Raw genomic sequence first — 17,182 nt, forward strand, 5'->3', positions numbered from 1 at the left:
CGGAAGGAAAAGGGAGAAGTCTTAAGACGACACAAACGCCCAGGGCACTATATAATCTGGTTCCGAGCTAGAGGGAGCGCATGCGCCGGCCACACTTCAGGCGCGTGGAGAAAGACGCGCATGCGCAGAGCCGAGACGAAAAATCAAGCGAAGGGGTGACTGGCAGATTGAGGGCGCTGCTTTAGCTACAGAAGGGCTACAGCGGCCCGAAGGCGCGTGCGCAGAGCGCGAGACGGGGGTGGAGCTCTTCTGAGGGGGCCGGGGCGAACAGCGCCCCCTGGCGCGCGCCCGGGGAGAGGAAGGAGCGGGAGGGGGCGGAGAGGAGGGAGGAGGCAAGCAGGGCGGGAGGGGGGAGGGGAGGCAGAGCGAGGGAGGGTTTATCGACCGGGCGATTTTGGTTAAAATATTCAAAATGGCGGACGGAGGAGCAGCGAGTCAAGATGAGAGTTCAGCCGCGGCGGCAGCAGCAGCAGGTAATCATTACAGCATTTTACATATTCATATTCATACTCAACCCCGGCTCCCGCTGCCCCCCCCGCGACTTAGCATAATTTATTAGTACTCAGGATTATTATAATTAACGGCGGGGAGATGGGGGGCCGGGGAGCACGGAGCCCCCGCCGGGCGCCGAGCGGAGGGGGAAAGAGGCTCGGAGCGGCCAGGCGGAGGGGGAAGACAAGGGGCAAAGGGGGCTGCGATCCACCGCCCTCCTCCTGCCCCTGGCCCACCCCGCCGCCGCTCGCCGCCCGCCGCCCGCCCGCCGGCACCGGCCCTCCTCCTCCGCCGGCCGCCGCTGCCGCCTCCTAGCCGCCTTGCCCGAACCCGAGCGGGTCCGCGGCGGGGCGACGGGGCCGGGGCAGAGAGAGAGGACAATAAAGACATTTTACATATTCATAGCTGCTGGGCTGGCGGGGCGCGGCGGGGCGCAGTGGGGCGCGGGCGGGCGGCTGGGGCCGAGCGGGCGCGGGGTGGGGGGCGTGGAGGGGGATGGAGGCGGCGGCGAGCACAATGCCGGGGAGGCGGCGGGGCCGGAGCGGACCCCGGCGGCCGGACACCCGCACGCGTCTTCCCCCGGGAGCGGGAGCGGGCCCGGGCGGGGGGGCGCTGCCCGCCTCGGGGGGCGGCCCTCAGGGCAACCGGGGGTGCGCGCGGGGAGAGCTCCCTGCTCGCGCCCCGCCACCGCACGGGGGTCCAAGCGGGGCTGAGCCCGGGGGTCACGGCCCCAGGCACCTCGGCCGCGCCCCAGTGGTCCCCGGTGTGGTGGCCTGACCCAAGCCAGGCCTGCTCTCTAGGTGGGTAGGGGTGAGCGGTCGTGGGCGCTAAGAGATGGCCTGGGGCGGCGGGGGTGGGGAACCCGCGCAGGGGTCTGCGTCGCCCCCCTAGGGGGTGGACTGGGTTGGAAGGAGTCCTTGGGACAAGTTCCTTCCGAGGGGATGTCTTCTGGGGCGGCCCGCGCGCCCCTGGCCGGCGGCCGGCAGCCCCTTTGCATCGTCCGCCGGGGCTTCGCGGGCGAGTTGGGCTGGAGGTGCCTGGCGTGGTCTGACCTCCGTCTCCCTTTGCCCCTCCCCGCTGCCCCCCCCACGCCGCTCCCCACACCCCCTGCGCCTGACCCGGACGCACGGGGCGGGTGGCCCTCCGGGGCCTCTCGCTCCGAGGCCCTAGAAGCTCCCAGAGGCCTCCCGAGAACTTGGATGTAAAGGGCTGCCCTCCTGCCCTAGAATGGGCTGGCCTGACAAGTTGATCTCGATTTCCTCTCTCCTGCTGGGAGTCGGTGGGGAGGGACGGGGATCCCCCTCCCTTCTTCTGTGGCGGTGTTTTCTCGCTGGGTGCTGGGTCGTCTTTACTCTCTGCTTAGCCGAACCTCTTCTCATTTGAATAATGTCTAATTCGGGGAGGTTTATATTATTGAAATGGCCGCCTGGCTTTCCCCGCCTCTCATGTTTAGTAATTCAGACCTTTAATAACAGCCACTCACAGCCCAACGCCGTGTTTATATTTTACATTCGCCCCATGTGCTTTTGTGGTTCGATATGATTCTTTTTTTTTCCTTGGCAATCCACAGGGCTCTGAGATCAAACCCAGGCCGTGCTGGGAAGAGAGGGGGAAAGCTAGGCCTTGGCTCCTCTAGCAGTTGCCTAGGCCTCATGTTCTGTGCTGCTTGATTTATTTACTAATAACCAAAATGACTACCTCCACCAACTTCCACACACTTTCCCCTCCTCCGCGGGCAAAACAAACTCTCTTGGGGCTTTGCTAGCATTAAAACAGCTCCTAGCTAAGTATCAACTCTGATATGGTTTGTTTTCTCTTAAAAAGACTTTCTTATAGTTTGCAGTAGTATTGGGCCTAGGGGGAAAAAATCTGTCCTGTATTTCATTTTCAGAGCCTATGAAATTTATTTCGGTTTAATCCAAATCACTTTGTTTTGGGGATGGGTACCCCGGTTGCTCCCCACCCCCATGTTAAGTACTTTAAGGCTTTGTGAAGATCTGCAGTATTTGTGAAACTGAGACATTTTTCTTTTCCTCTAAGAGTTGTGGAGTAGCTAAATATTAGAAATTCCAATTAACACTTTCATAATTTCTTGCTGTGATGCTCCCTTTCGAACATCTTCATTCTAATTTAAAATGGAGCTGACGTAAATTTTGTGCTATCATTGTCATAGACTTGCTTATTTTAATTGTAGCATTACTGAAAACAAAAATGGGGTTATGTTTTCTTTGAGTATTTGTGTCATGGTTAAATGAGTGAAAAAAGAAGAATAAACACAGGCATTGTGTTTACCCTGGTCTTGGAACTTATTCTCCTCCCAGCACACCCGCCCCTCTTCTTTAAGTTGTCAGAATTGATTTTATGTTTTATCTAGACTTAGGACAATTGGCCTGTGAGAGGCAGATTAACTTTTACTGTTTAGAGGAAACGGTAATTTTGATTTTTGGTCTTTCCTGGGGTAAAATTTTCTTTAACATTTTTATTTTGTGTAGGGGATGTGTGTGAGTGTGAGTGTGACTGCTGTTGTCTCTCATTGGTGGATGTTTACCGCTGCGTAGTTGAGGGAAGTATTAGAGGACTGGGGTTTAAACCTTTGAAATTATGTTAAGACAGTTTGGTGAGTGGCCAGCTATGTATTTTGTGGGACATTGATCTTAAGCTTAATCTGTAACAAAATTCTAGGTTTGATGGACTAAACACAAGTTAATTTCAGATAACCAGTTCTCACCATTTTTCTTCTTTCACTCACAGTAGGTAGGCCCTGAATGCAGCAGGAAAAAAAAATCTGTAGCTTTTAAGAGAACCTTTAGGTGAATGACTGCTTCAGAGACCTGAAGTATGAAGTCGGATGGACAAAAAGCAGTAATATAATTTCATGCCTTAAATAGCATATGTTTTTGCACCAGATTCCCAAGATGTGGTCAAACTGATGATGTCATTGGACAGAGGACAAGGTGCAGTTAATTTGATTTATTGTCCTGAGGTGAAGTGTAGCAGTGAAGCCTTCTCGTAGGGAAACCATTTATCTCGGGACAATTTCCTTTATAGCTGCAATTTAACCACTACTAAGGCTGTAGATATTTTATACAAAATGATAAACTGTACATTGGATTTTACAAACAAAATTTCACTGTTACAGTTTTTGTAATACAGAAGAGGATGGATGTTGTTAACTGGCCTTATATTTTGGTTTACTTTTAATGCTGTTGTAAAAATTCATTTCCTCAAAATTCTCAAATGGAGTATTTGGGTTTTAGATAAATATAATCATAGAAGTGACCCGTATAAATGCTTATTTTAGATATGTTTGTTGTGGTCTCCTAAACTTTTGTAAGAAACTGTGTTTCTTAATCAGAGCATGGCTTAGGCTAGTGTAGCGACCATTTGCCTTAGAATCCATTTCAGTGAGTAATGAGGGCTATGTATTCTTTTAGGTGGAAATGATAATGTTGAAAATAAGGTAGATATTTACAGGAAAGCATGTGCTTTGAAAACAGTTTTTTTAAAATTCAGAATTCTTTTTGGATTTATCTTAGTTTGGACTAGTTTGTTCATTTTCTTTTGATTGATTAGTGATTTTTAAAATTGTTCCATTGCAACAGTGATTGCACTTGGAATTTTTGATATATTAATAGATTTTCTTGTAAGACGTTTCTCTAATTTTAATTAGTTTATTTTAAGGTGATGATTCAGATTCTGAAGAATGTGATAAAATTGCTGTGCTTTATTTCTAACTTGAATTTGTGATCCAAATTTGATAAGAGTATTTTAGGTTACTTTTGAACCCACATGAGTTTATAACCTGCCTGTCTGCTTTTACATCTGTCAAGTAGCTTCCTGCGTATTTCTAGGAAATCCATTGTCACTTTCTTCTTTATTTTTTTGGTTTTTTTGCCAGACAGGGTCTTGCTCTGTCTCCCAGGCTGGAGTGCAGTGGTGCGATCTCGGCTCACTGCAACCTCTGCCTCCTGGGTTCAAGCGATTCTCCTGCCTCAGCCTCCTGAGTAGCTGGGACTACAGGCACACACCATGACGCCCGACTAATTTTTGTATTTTTTGTAGAGGTGGAGTTTCACCATGTTGGCCAGGTTGGTCTCGAACTCCTGACCTCAAGTGATCCACCCACCTCGGCCTCCTAAAGTGCTGGATTACAGGTGTGAGCCACCACACCTGGCTCATTGTCACTTTCTTAACTCTCCCACCTATTAATTATAATGATACTTTTGAATCAAGGTCTTGAAAATTCATGTGACCGCTGACCAACTGTTTTTGATTTCTAAAGGACTGTTCTGCTTCCAAACCATTACTGTAAGAGTAATTTTTAACCTCTTCCCTCAAATTAGTTTGTAATTCCTTTCCTTGTCAAAAATCCCAGTAGACAAGGGAAAAACAAACAGTGGCTATTATTTGGGTTTAAATGAATTCAGGTGTAGTGTTCTGCCATATTTTAAATTTACTATTCTCTGCATCAATAGGTAGTATAAAGCAGTGTAAATGTAACGTGTTTCCTTGCTGCCTTAGTTTGAAGTAATTGTCAATCTGCCATTCATCTGATTAGTGGATTTTGGAGTAAGTTCAGGGCTCAAAATGTTACATTGCTCTTCTCAAGCCACCGGAGATATTTAATAGAACCTTGAATATCTTAGGCAGGTGATTCTAAAATAACAGAAGTGGAAATTTGAATGTTAAGTATTTCCGATTAAAAATGGAAATATTTGACCTGTTTCTTGAATCTGTATTCCTTCATCTTGAATTTATTTGTGTTTTTTAAGTTGGTCACTCATTTTCATGAATGTTTCCTTTGTACTTGGAAGACTGTAATATTATGTAGTAGTGATTGCCTTGCTGTTACCGGCTATTTTTGTTTCGTTTTTTGATGTTGAAACCCCATAGTTGTAATTTTTGCATATTAGTCTTTCAAGCACCATTAAAAATAATATTGTGTGACTCACTAATTTGCCTTTATATAATTGTGTTAATTACACAGTTTTTGTGATTAGTAAAGACTTGCTATGAAGCCTGATTTTAAGCAGGAATGTGTTTTTCCTAGTGAAAGTGATTGCATTTGAATTTAGAACTATTCAAATGATTTGTGTTTAGGGAACAGACCAGGTCACAGATAAAACATGACTCTTTTTGGTCACCCATGTTCTTGTTTCTGATCCCTCCTTAAATGCTAAATGCCTGAACAAACGCAGTTACTATTTCTTGGGCATTAGAGTTGAAAGTTGTCGATTTGATTTAGTGACATATGTGCTTTGAATTTCTGTACCCTTTCTGCATACATTTTTTCCTTTTCCTTTTTTGGGGATAACTTTGAGTCACCATTTTGCTTAATTCTTACTGTGTTGCTTAAAGGATGTAAATACCTTTTTGAGTGGTTGAAAGGGATAATAATTAAGGTTCACAGAGATATAGCAGTTTCCTTATGCATCTTTTGCTGGACATGTTTGTGCATTATTGATGTTTCAACAGTAAAGATAGTTGAGTAACTGTAGATTTTAATTCTTAGGAATAAATTGATTTGTTGGTACCGAAGTATTTCTGTGTTCTGAACAGGTGATGAGCTCTTATAAACTGTTTCAGCAGTAATAACAATGGAAACAAAAATAGCATGAGTGGAGCCTGATTTGAAGATGCTCCTTGCCTAGAGTGCTTATGTTTATGGGGTTCTGTTGTGTTTTTACTATGGGGTGTGAATTTTTTGAGCACTGATATGTACTCAATGACTAATAGAGCTCTTTTGTTTTGGGTTTTATTTATTTATTTATTTACTTTTTTTTTTTTTTCCAATTAAGCAAATACTCAAGTTTTTGGTGTTGTCTACATTTTGCTTACAGGACTAGTAATTGAGCAAAAGAGGAATCGGCAAACCTCTAGATTTATCAGATTATCTTTTATTTATTTATTTTATCTTATTTTTAATTTTTTTTAAGGGATGGGGTCTTGCTGTGTTGCCTAGGCTAGTCTCAAACTCCTGACCTTAAGCAGTCCTACTGTGGCCTCCCAAAGTGCTGGGACTACAGGCATGAGCTACCACACCTGGCCCAGATTTCTTTTAAACTACTGGAACTCCTGGACATTTATCCGGAGAGGATACATTATACTAACTTTTTTTTAAAAGCCAGTGTTCACATTGCACAAAGCTAAGTGTTTGTAGTAGCTTTACTAAGTCTTCAATATTGAAAGTCATAGCAAGTGCAATTTCTCACATTATTTATTTCATAATTCTTTGTAACGTTATGCTTTTTATGTTGGAATATAGAAATTGTATATGAAATTAAATCAATAAAATAATAATTATTATCATGGCAGGGTTTCCAAACCCCTCTATTGAGCTTTCTCTTTGCAATAGAAGATATAAACAGGAATGGCTGGAAAATGAACAATATGCTGTGTGTTAAAAGACTCATTTTTGCTTAAACATTGATCACCTTAATGGAGTTGCACTGATACTTAAAGGGAATATAGTTTTATATGGATAAGTGACTTAGGTGTTGTCTTGTTTTAGTACGCTTATTTTAGTGGTCTGCTTAATGAAAAATACAACCTTTTTTGGCTGATTCATATCGCAGCAAGCAATATTATAATTAATGTTTTAAGATAGTTACCATCCTAGTTTATAAAGGGTATCTGCTATGTACCTGGTCCTATGCCTGTAGTCTTTGGGGATAACAAGGAAATATGACTGCTGCAGAGGAGTTGGTATGTTTACTTAAGCGGGAAAAATTGAAAAACAATGTATGTAATTACATATTAAAATATGTAACAGATAATGAAGATCGGAGAATAGATCAGGGTGTGTCCAAGTTTGAAAGAGCCAGAGCATCCTAGAATATATTATAGCTGGAAGGTAATTTTGATATAATCTTTCCTAAAGCTTTTGCTTCACAGATGAGGAAATATTCTCACAATGGTTTAGTGACTTGCCCACAGTCACTTAACTATTCAGTAACAGATAAGAACACAAGACTTCTGTCTCTCACCTCCCACTCTCTCCTCCTGCCCCATTGCTGTCAGTCAGAGAAGGCTTTGTGTAGAAGGTGAGACTTTTAAACCAAGCTTTAAAGGGCAAAAAGAATTTAGAGGAATGGGAATACAGGGAAGGCCATTGCAGGGGAGGCTCTGTTCAACATTGTGATGTATAGGTAAAGAATGAGGAAGCATTTATTATATGTGCAGGAAAGCTGTTGGAGGATTTTGAAATAGGGACTGGTGTGATAAAAATGATAGGAGTAATGTGGTGGTGTGCAAGATGGTTTGAAACAGGAAGGGAGAGATTAGATCCATAGAAACCATTATATAGAAGTATTTGGTTTATTAACTAATTACTGTAGGTGCTACTAGAGATACAAACATAATTTAAAAATTACTTGACCTCAAGAGACTTTCAGTCTAATGATTTATGAAATAAGCCGTGATAAAGGTGTTGAGGATATTGTCCAATTACATTACATGGAATAAGGACCTTTGGGAGAAATTCTTGCCTGGTCTTTACAGTGGAAACTGTTTGGTTTTAGTCTTATGGACGCTGAATTGTCTAATTGACTTAGTTTCCTTTTCAAATCAAACTACAATGTTTAGGTCAAATTATTAACCTGAAAAGCACATGCGTAGGCAATTATGTTTACATTTCTGTTAGCCTGATTAGTAGATCCATTTTTTGTCCATACATTTGTTTTGTATTTCTTTTATTGCTTCCATCTTTAAACTCTTTTTATCTTGTTTTATGTGGGCCACCTTACATCCTTTCTGGAGCAAGGCAGGTATAAATAACATTACCATAACCGTGACATAATGATAGTGTCTGTATTTTTATAGTACTTTAAAATTTATAGCCACATTCTCATTTTCATTACCTCAGTCCTTTCAGGCAAGCGTTACTATACCCATTTTATAGTTGAGTAAAATAAAACTCAGATTAAGTGACTTTCTCAAGGTCATGTGTTTTTATAGGCGTTAAGTGTGGGTAATAGCAAGACTTCCAGGTTAGCTGTTATTTAGGCTGTGTATTAAGGCACTTTGGGGCTCTATTGTGGAGAGCTCTGAATCCTTTGTGTTGGTGTTAAGAGTTTGGAATTTATTTGCTAGGCAGCAGGAAGTCACTGAATTGTTTTAAAAATTTTTTTTTTTTTTTTTTGTATGGACAGTGCCATGATCAGAGCCCTTAAAGTGTTTAGCAACTAATTAGATGCAAAGAGATGATCAAGGTTTTGAATTTAGGTTATCCAGAAAAGAGCATTACCATAAGCAGATGTAACGATGTTGGGAGAAGGAGCCGTTTGGGGAGTAAGTCAGTGGATTCACTTTGGCATGTCATGTGAGACATGTTTGGGTGGGTCTTACTAGGTTGTAGATTCCTTGTGAAAACTGAAAATTTTTTAGTGAATTAAACGTTTGATAAACATTAATACTAGGGTTGAGATGCTCATGCCACTGTGCGTGTGGACTGAGTATTGAATCTGAACATTGTAAATTCTAGATATCTCATTTTGGCTTTGGCACTGTCTTCTAAGGTTATTTTCTTCAACAATACGATGGTGATAATACCAGTGTTAGAGGGATGCTGTGGGGAGTAACAAATTGATAGCAGAAGCATTTTTAAAGTAACTCTCTAATAGTTTTTCTTACATGAGCACAGGAGTAAAATCAGGAATTTTATTACTTGTGCTGCTGTAGAGAAGCAGAAGCTTTAGCAACTGATGGATTTTGTGGGGCCCCTGACTGTAGGTTGTTCATTTTTTGGAGCAGCCAGCATCTTAGGAGGAATGGACACTTCTAGTACTCTTCTGAAAACTTTATACAGTGGAGGTGTTGCATTGAAGCAGATACAGACTTCTCTTGATTTCAGGGCATTCTTTTATCTAGCCCCCACCCTTGCCTATGCATTCTTATCCTTACTACTTCCTTAAATAGTATGACTCAACAATTCCACCAAGGAAGTGCCCTTATTCTCCATTTCTACCACAAATACAGCATATTATCAGGTTTTAATTTTTTAAGAAATCTCTCTAAAATTTGAAGATCTGTCTTGGGAGGATGGCTATAATTTATCCTGAGACTTGCCTGAGACTTGCTCCCATTACCATCCTCGCAGCCTCAATCCCAGTTTGAGACACGTGACCTGAAAGTGCACCCAGTGTTTTAGTCAGGTCAGTGTGTGTGGGACGTTGTTTGTGAACCTTTACTCACACTTTTTCCTCCATTGGAAGGCCATGGTGTAAGGTATGGTAGTGAAAAAAAGTACTGGTATTCAGAGACCTGGCTTCTCTATCACTAATTAGCTTTGTAACTTTAGGACAAGTTACTTCACCATGCGTTTTTTTTTTTTAATTACATTTGTAAAATAAGGGATTTCAAACTTGAAACTTTGGTGTTCTTTTTTAAGGGCAAAAGTGGAACTGTTCTTATTAAAATTGGACGTTGGAGCAAGAAAAGCATTTTCCGCCTCCTTTCCACAGTAGCTTTTGAGGCACTTTCACAGGATCCTTAGGACTTCTGCTGGTCATGACTTGAAAACTTTTGTCCTTATTTATCTTAAGGGACCTGTCTGTCCATTTCTTTATCTCCACAAATAGCCATCTGTCAAATCTCAGCCCCTGTCATACTTTCTCTGAAATTAGCACTTAATTTGTGTTCAGCTACCCAATTCAGCACTTCATTATACACAGTCCTATTTTCTTCTGTAATAGATTATGTAAGTAAATCTTGTCCTAAGAACTTTGAGTGCAGGAACATACTGGTAGGGACAGAGTAGGCCTAGACATTCAACAAATAATGAATGCTTGGTTGATGGAATTAGTGGTTCTCAATCTTTGTTGTGACAAGAATCACCCTTGGAACTTTTTCAACATGAGAAGGCCCAATTTCTAATACAGTAGATGTCTGAAAATCCATACTTTAAAAAAACTCTAGAGGTGATTTGGTAACATTAAATGATTACTCGTTGCACTTCAAGATTATTTATTGCTTAACATACCTTGAATAATGGTTTTCAATTAATGCACCAGAAAGGCCCTATACTGGAAAGACAGACTGAGAATTAGGAGACTTGGATCCTTATTCTGCTTTTAGCATGAACTATAATAGCTTTCTGATCCTGAATAAATCACTAAACTTTTCCAACCCGTAGGATTCTTATTGGTAAAATTATGGACTGGGCTGGATAAATAGTTTTCATAACTTTTTTTTTTCTTTTTAAGCTGGAAGTATTCACAAACATCTTTTGGGTGAAGACCAGTAAATATAACAGATATTTTGATCAGTTTGGCTTACCTGAGCATTTATTAAAAATATAGAACATGATAAGCCTGGTTCTGTCCTAGTAGGAGAGCTAAATTTTATGCAGTGGGTAGTACTGAAGATGGGATTTAGCCTTTAAACTTGAAACATCCTATTAGAATGCGAATGAACAAAGGTAGTAAGCTTATCAAGAATTGTGGTATTCAATGTGAATAAAAACTAGATTATGATGAACCAATATGGCCAGTTTTTTCATTCATTTAATTCAACAAATATTTATAGAGCTTCTGCTCTTTGTAATGTACTGAGCACAGGTGATAGAGTAATGAATAAGATACCATCTCTGTCCTCTCAAAGTGTATATTGGTCTATTGGGGAAATCATATATTAAATAACATTGGTCGTAGTTTAGTGAGTAGGAAATGGGAGGTTTGAAATACTCCAGGAGCTAGCCGGGCGAGGTGGCGGGCGCCTGTAGTCCCAGCTAATCGGGAGGCTGAGGTGGGAGAATGGCGTAAACCCGGGAGGCGGAGCTTGCAGTGAGCCGAAATCCGGCCACTGCACTCCAGCCTGGGCGGCAGAGCGAGACTCCCGTCTCAAAAAAAAAAAAAAAAGAAATACTCCAGGAGCATAAGGTGGGGACTCCTAATCTGGACAAGAGGATTTGGGAAGGGGCTCTCTGAGGATATCATGTTTACACTGAGATGTGAAAGATGAATAGGAATTTATCAGTTCAAGGCCTGGGAGTGAGAAGTGGAATTGAACATGTTCTGAGCAAGGGGAACACTATGCAGACATCTCAGACATCCCTCATTATACACAGGGGCATACCACAAGGGGATTGGTTCCAGGATTCCCCCCCCGCCCCCCTCCCCACACCAATATCAAAATCTGCACATGCTTAAGTCCTGCAGTAGGCCCTGTGGAACCCGAGTATGTGAAAAGTGTGCCTGGGCCCTGAGCCTCAGAGCCCCTGTGAATATGAACTGTTTGCCTCCCATGAATTCTGTATTTTTAATTTGCATATGATTGAAAAAACCTGATTTAGGTGGACCCACACAGTTCATACCCATTTTGTTCAAGGGTCAGCTGTGCAATCACATACCGCATAATGACTTCTCAGTCTATGGACCAGTATACAATGGCAGTCCCATAAGATTATAACAGAACTGAAACATTCCTATCTCCTAGTGACATTGTGATGATCCTGACCCTGTGTAGGCCTAGGCTGATGTCTGTGTTTGTGTCTTAGTTGTTAACAAAAACATTTAAAAGGTAAAAAATTAAAAAATTTAAATAGAAAATAGCTTATAGAATATGGATATAAGGAAAACATTTTTTTATACAGCTATGCAATATGTTTGAAACTGTTACTATAAGAGTCAAAAAGTTTTTAACATTTTAAAGCTTATAAAGTAAAGTTACAGTAGGCCCAGCGTGGTGGTTCAGGCCTGTAATCCCAGCACTTTGGGAGGCCGAGGTGGGTGGATCACCTAAGGTCAGGCGTTCAAGGCCAGCCTGGCCAACATGGTGAAACCCCGCCTCTACAAAAAATACAAAAATTAGCTGGGTGTGGTGGCGCACGCCCGTAATCCCAGCTATTTGGGAGGCTGAGGCAGGAGAATTGCTTGAACCTGGAAAGTGAAGGTTGCAGTGAGCGGAGATTGTGCCACTGCACTCCAGCCTGGGTGACAGAGTGTGAGACTCCATCTCAAAAGAAAAAAAAAAAAGTTACAGTAAGCTAGTTAATTTATTATTGAACACAGACATGTTTTTCTTATAAATTTAGTGTAACCTAAGTATATAGTGTTTTTAAAGTGTACAGTAATGCCATAGGCCTTCACATTCACTGAGTCTTCATTCATTGACTCACCCAAAGCAACTTCCAGTCTTGCAAGCCCATTCAGATAATGCCCTCTACAGGTGTACCATTTTTAAATCTTTTATACCATGTTTTTAACTGTACTTTTTCTATGTTTAAATATTTTTATTTTTTAATTATTTAATTAATGATTTTTTTGTTTTTTTAAATAGGATCTCGCTCTGTCACCCAGGCTGGAGTGCAGTGGTGCAGTCGCAGCTGACTGCAGCTTCTACCTTCCAGGGCTCAGGTGATCATCCCACCTCAACCTCCTGAGGAGCTGGTACCACAGGCACACGCACCCATGCCCAGCTAATTTTTTTTTTTTTTTGTAGAGACGGGGTTTTGCCATGTTGCCCAGGCTGGTCTTGAACTCCTGGACTCAAGCAGTCCTCTTGGCTTGGCCTCCCAAAGTGCTGGGATTACAGATGTGAGCCAGTGCCTGGCCTAGGTATTTTTAAATACACAAATACTTACCATTGTGTTAGGATGCCTGCAGTACAACAGTAGAATAACATGCTGTACAGGTTTGTAGTCTAGGAGCAACAGGCTATACCATATAGTTTAGGTATATGGTAGGCTATACCATTTGGGTTTATGTAAATACATTCTGTGATCACACAATGACAAAATCGTCTAATGACATACCATCGTTAAGTGATGCATGACTGCACATACAATTCTTGAAACTAATGAAAACACAGAACTTTCAGAGAACCAAAGTTCAGCATAGCTGGTTCAGTAAGAATGAGATTTAGCTGAAGAGCCGAAGATGATTTTCATATTATGAGGCTATTTGCATGATCTTTGTACTTTTTTTTTTTTTTTTTTTTTTTTTGAGACGGAGTCTCACTCTGTCGCCCAGGCTGGAGTGCAGTGGCCGGATCTCAGCTCACTGCAAGCTCCGCCTCCCGGGTTTACGCCATTCTCTCGCCTCAGCCTCCCGAGTAGCTGGGACTACAGGCGCCCGCCATCTCGCCCGGCTAATTTTTTGTATATTTTAGTAGAGACGGGGTTTCACCGTGTTAGCCAGGATGGTCTCGATCTCCTGACCTCGTGATCCGCCCGTCTCGGCCTCCCAAAGTGCTGGGATTACAGGCTTGAGCCACCGCGCCCGGCCGATCTTTGTACTTTTTAGTGACAAGTCCACAGTTGGAAATTGTGGGTGAGAATCCATACTTTTCAATAAATACATTGATTCCTAGTAACAACAGCAATAAAATGTATCAAGTTTTTGTGCCAGTTATTGTACTAAATGCTTTACATGCATTTATGTTAATTACAGTGACCCCCATGGGGGTGTATATTGTTACCCCATGTTTTAGGTTAGGAAACCGAGGCTTAAAGAGGCTAAGTGACACACCTAGGTTTCTGTTTTGATTATGGCAGTAGGCAGTTAAGATCATCAGGCTCTTACCCATTAATTTCTGCTTCAAACCAGTAGAATGATGAAGAATATATCAAGTGGAATTGGGATTGCAGAATTTCCACTGTTAGGATCTATAGATTTAACAGTTCTTATGCTGAGTTTAACCTCGGTGCTTTGTACAGTTCCCAGGTCCAGATTGTGTGCTCTGGAATCAGGTGTGCATTCTTATCTCTGTATTGCATTTTGGAGACACAGACAATTGATTATCAGATCTAATGTTAACTTAGCTTTCAGGATTTCTAGGTGCTGACTATGTTTTTGAAGTTGGTTGTGTGCAAACTGCTGATCCTGGAAACCCATAAATTCTGAACATTTTGGGTTTTTGTTAAGAATTGTATTTTAGGATAGACATGGCGGCTCATGCCTGTAATACCAGCACTTTGGGAGGCTGAGGTGGGAGGATTGCTTGAGACCATGAGTTTGAGACTGGCCTGGGCAACATAGCGAGACCCTCTCTCTGCAAAAAAATTTAAAATACTAGCCAGGCGTGGTAGTACTTGCCTATAGTCCTAACTACTCTGGATGCGGAAGCAGGAGGACCTCTTGAGCCCAGGAGTTCCAGGCTGTGATGAACTGTGATTGTACCACTGTACTCCAGCCAGGATAGCAGAGCAATACCCTGTCTGTTAAAACAAATATATATGAAACTGAAGCTAATTGCACATGTTAACCTTGGGATAATTTTCATCTGGGGCAGCATTAATATTTTTTTGTGACCCAGTTGGTGAAATAGAAAATTAGGATTGCTCTGTTTACATGTTATTTTGATAAAAACATAATTTAAGATATTTCAATGTTCTCTAATGAGTTGTGACTTAAAATTAATATGCAAGCAAATTATGCAAAAAGGTGGATTTGTTTACCACTTTTTACCAACCACTTCCTTTCCCCCCTACCAAGCTGTTACTAAACTAGGGCTGTAGCTTTCAGCTGAGGAAACGTAACAGTTGATTATTTTGTCTAATGAGAAGTCAGCTATTTCATGGCGTTGGTTTCCAGTCATATACACCTTGTTTAATCATGCCCTGCATCACCTTGTTGTTAATGCTGTTTGTTTCTCAATTTTTCTTTTACACTACATTCATTGCTAAGTCCCCTCACCTTCCTCTTCATAGTGCTTTCCCTTCCCCCGAGTGCCTGCTTCTTCATGCTCTGGCCAAGGAGAATGCTGTTTTGGCAGACTGTTTTATACATGTACACTCATATGCCAATCATCATTATTTAGAAAGGAATTGTTGAAAATGCTCTCATGTTATGAGAGACATCTTCAACATCACTATAGTCTAAGATAAATTACCAATTTGTGAGTGTTGCTGGAAAAAATCATAGTATGATTTCAGGTGATTAGACTATAGTGGCAAAACCATTGCCTGGTTATGCTGTTGGAATCACATCTTAGTAGTTACATAATGCTAATTACATAATGCTATCAGGACCAGTACGAGACTGGTTTGGTGATTGAGCCCATTTCCTGGGATTTGTTCCCATGTGTTGCAGGCAGATGTCCACATTTAGATGTGCATGCTTCTGTCATGCATGTACACATAGTTTTTAAAAAAGGAGTCATAGTGCATATCCTATTATATACTTGGTGTTTTTCCCCCATGGCTGTCTGTTCTTTAGTTCACCCATTTAAATAAACAGTTTAATGAAATTATGTTCTTTGCAGCAACATGAATGGAGCCGGAAGCCGTAATCCTAAGTGAATTAATATGGGAACAGAAAACCAAATACTGGTTTGTGCTTTTCTGCTGGGACCTAGTGGAGGAGGCTAGTCCAAAATAGTAGTCTCCCAAAAACTTTAACAGAATATACACATTTAAAAATTTTGTACATGTTGTCAGGTTGCTTTTAGTACCACTCTATATTTTTTATCTACAGTATTTAATGGTGTCAGTTTCTCCAGCACTGTTAACTGTTAGTCTTTTAAATTTTTCCTAGGTTGATGAAAAACACCTCATTGCTTTAATTTTAATGTTTTTACTCTTAAGTTGGACATCTTTTTTTTTTTTTTTTTGATAGACGCTTGCTCTCTTGCCCAGGCTGGGGTGCAGTGGTGTGATCTCGGCTCACTGCAGCCTCCACCTCCCGGGTTCAAGCCATTCTCTGCCTCAGCCTCCTGAGGAGCTGGGATTACAGGCACCTGCCACCATGTCCGGCCAATTTTTGTATTTTTAGTAGAGATGGGGTTTCACCATCTTGGCTAGGCTGGTCTTGAACTCCTGACCTCATGATGCACCTGCCTCAGACTTCCAAAGTGCTGGGATTACAGGCATGAGCCACCGCGCCCGGCTGACATCTTATTATAAATTTTTATTAAATTAAATCTTACCAATTTTATTAAATATAAAATCTTTTATCATTTGTTTTCAAATGTACAACAATGATTTATTTTTCCTGTTTTGGCCATTTCAGAATACTTGTAGTTTTCCTGAAAATTTATGACTTCTTAAATATTCTCTTTCCATGTGTACCTGACCCACCTCCTTCCCGGCAGCTAATTCCTATACCTCTTTGGAGAAGTAGCTTAGGGATGCATGTGGAGCTTGAATCAGTCTACCTGTTGGTAGTCACATCTTTTACTTGCAACCCACTATTAGCTGTTCATTTATAGAGAGGGGATGGTTGCAGAGTCTGGGCAGGGATGGGTCAGCTGTGGCACTGTGGTCCTGGAGAGTCATACTCTACTCTTGCACAAAAATGTTTCTCTTAGCTGAGAACTGGAGTGAGCATTTTTTTTTTTTTTTAACTCTGCTTTCTCTAAAGGCATTTTAATTTTTAAGTCAAATATATGGGAGGTAGGGATAAAAGAGAAATGGAAAGATAATACAGTTTTAGCAGTCTAGGGGTTTATTTCCTACACAAGGACTTGGAAATCATAAGACTAATCCTGAAATATTTTCAGTGCTGGATTTCACCTAACCTCCTAACAAACTTGGAGTTCTCTGGGACGTGGGAAGCAAGAAATTTAAGGAAGCTGACAATAAGGAGGAAGGTATTTAACTACTGAGTAGAGATGGCTCGATGGTGATAATACTTGTGAACTAGGGTTAACATACAGCAGTGACAGCATTGTAAAGTCTCGGTGGTGAGGGAAGATGACAGTGACCTTAATGGAGAGAGGCTATCTAGTGAGAACATACTTGTGCATGTTGTGG

The 17,182-nt window shown here is 41.6% G+C and overlaps 1 protein-coding gene across 4 annotated transcripts in view; it reads left to right on the forward strand.

The window, feature by feature from the left end:
- The first annotated feature begins 349 nt into the window (after window positions 1-349).
- The window catches only part of POU2F1 (POU class 2 homeobox 1), a 202,141-nt gene continuing 185,308 nt past the window's right edge, over window positions 350-17,182 (forward strand). For 2 of the 4 annotated variants that reach the window (XM_033199634.1, XM_033199629.1), the window contains exon 1: window positions 350-473. In XM_033199634.1, coding sequence (XP_033055525.1) covers window positions 413-473 — 61 coding nt within the window. In that variant the 5' untranslated portion in view covers window positions 350-412. The remainder of the gene's footprint in view (window positions 474-17,182) is intronic. The other 2 variants (XM_033199632.1, XM_033199633.1) reach the window with 2 other exon arrangements.

This window comes from Trachypithecus francoisi, unplaced genomic scaffold (assembly GCF_009764315.1).
Source record: "Trachypithecus francoisi isolate TF-2019V2 unplaced genomic scaffold, Tfra_2.0 Lachesis_group5, whole genome shotgun sequence".
NCBI lineage: Eukaryota > Metazoa > Chordata > Mammalia > Primates > Cercopithecidae > Trachypithecus > Trachypithecus francoisi.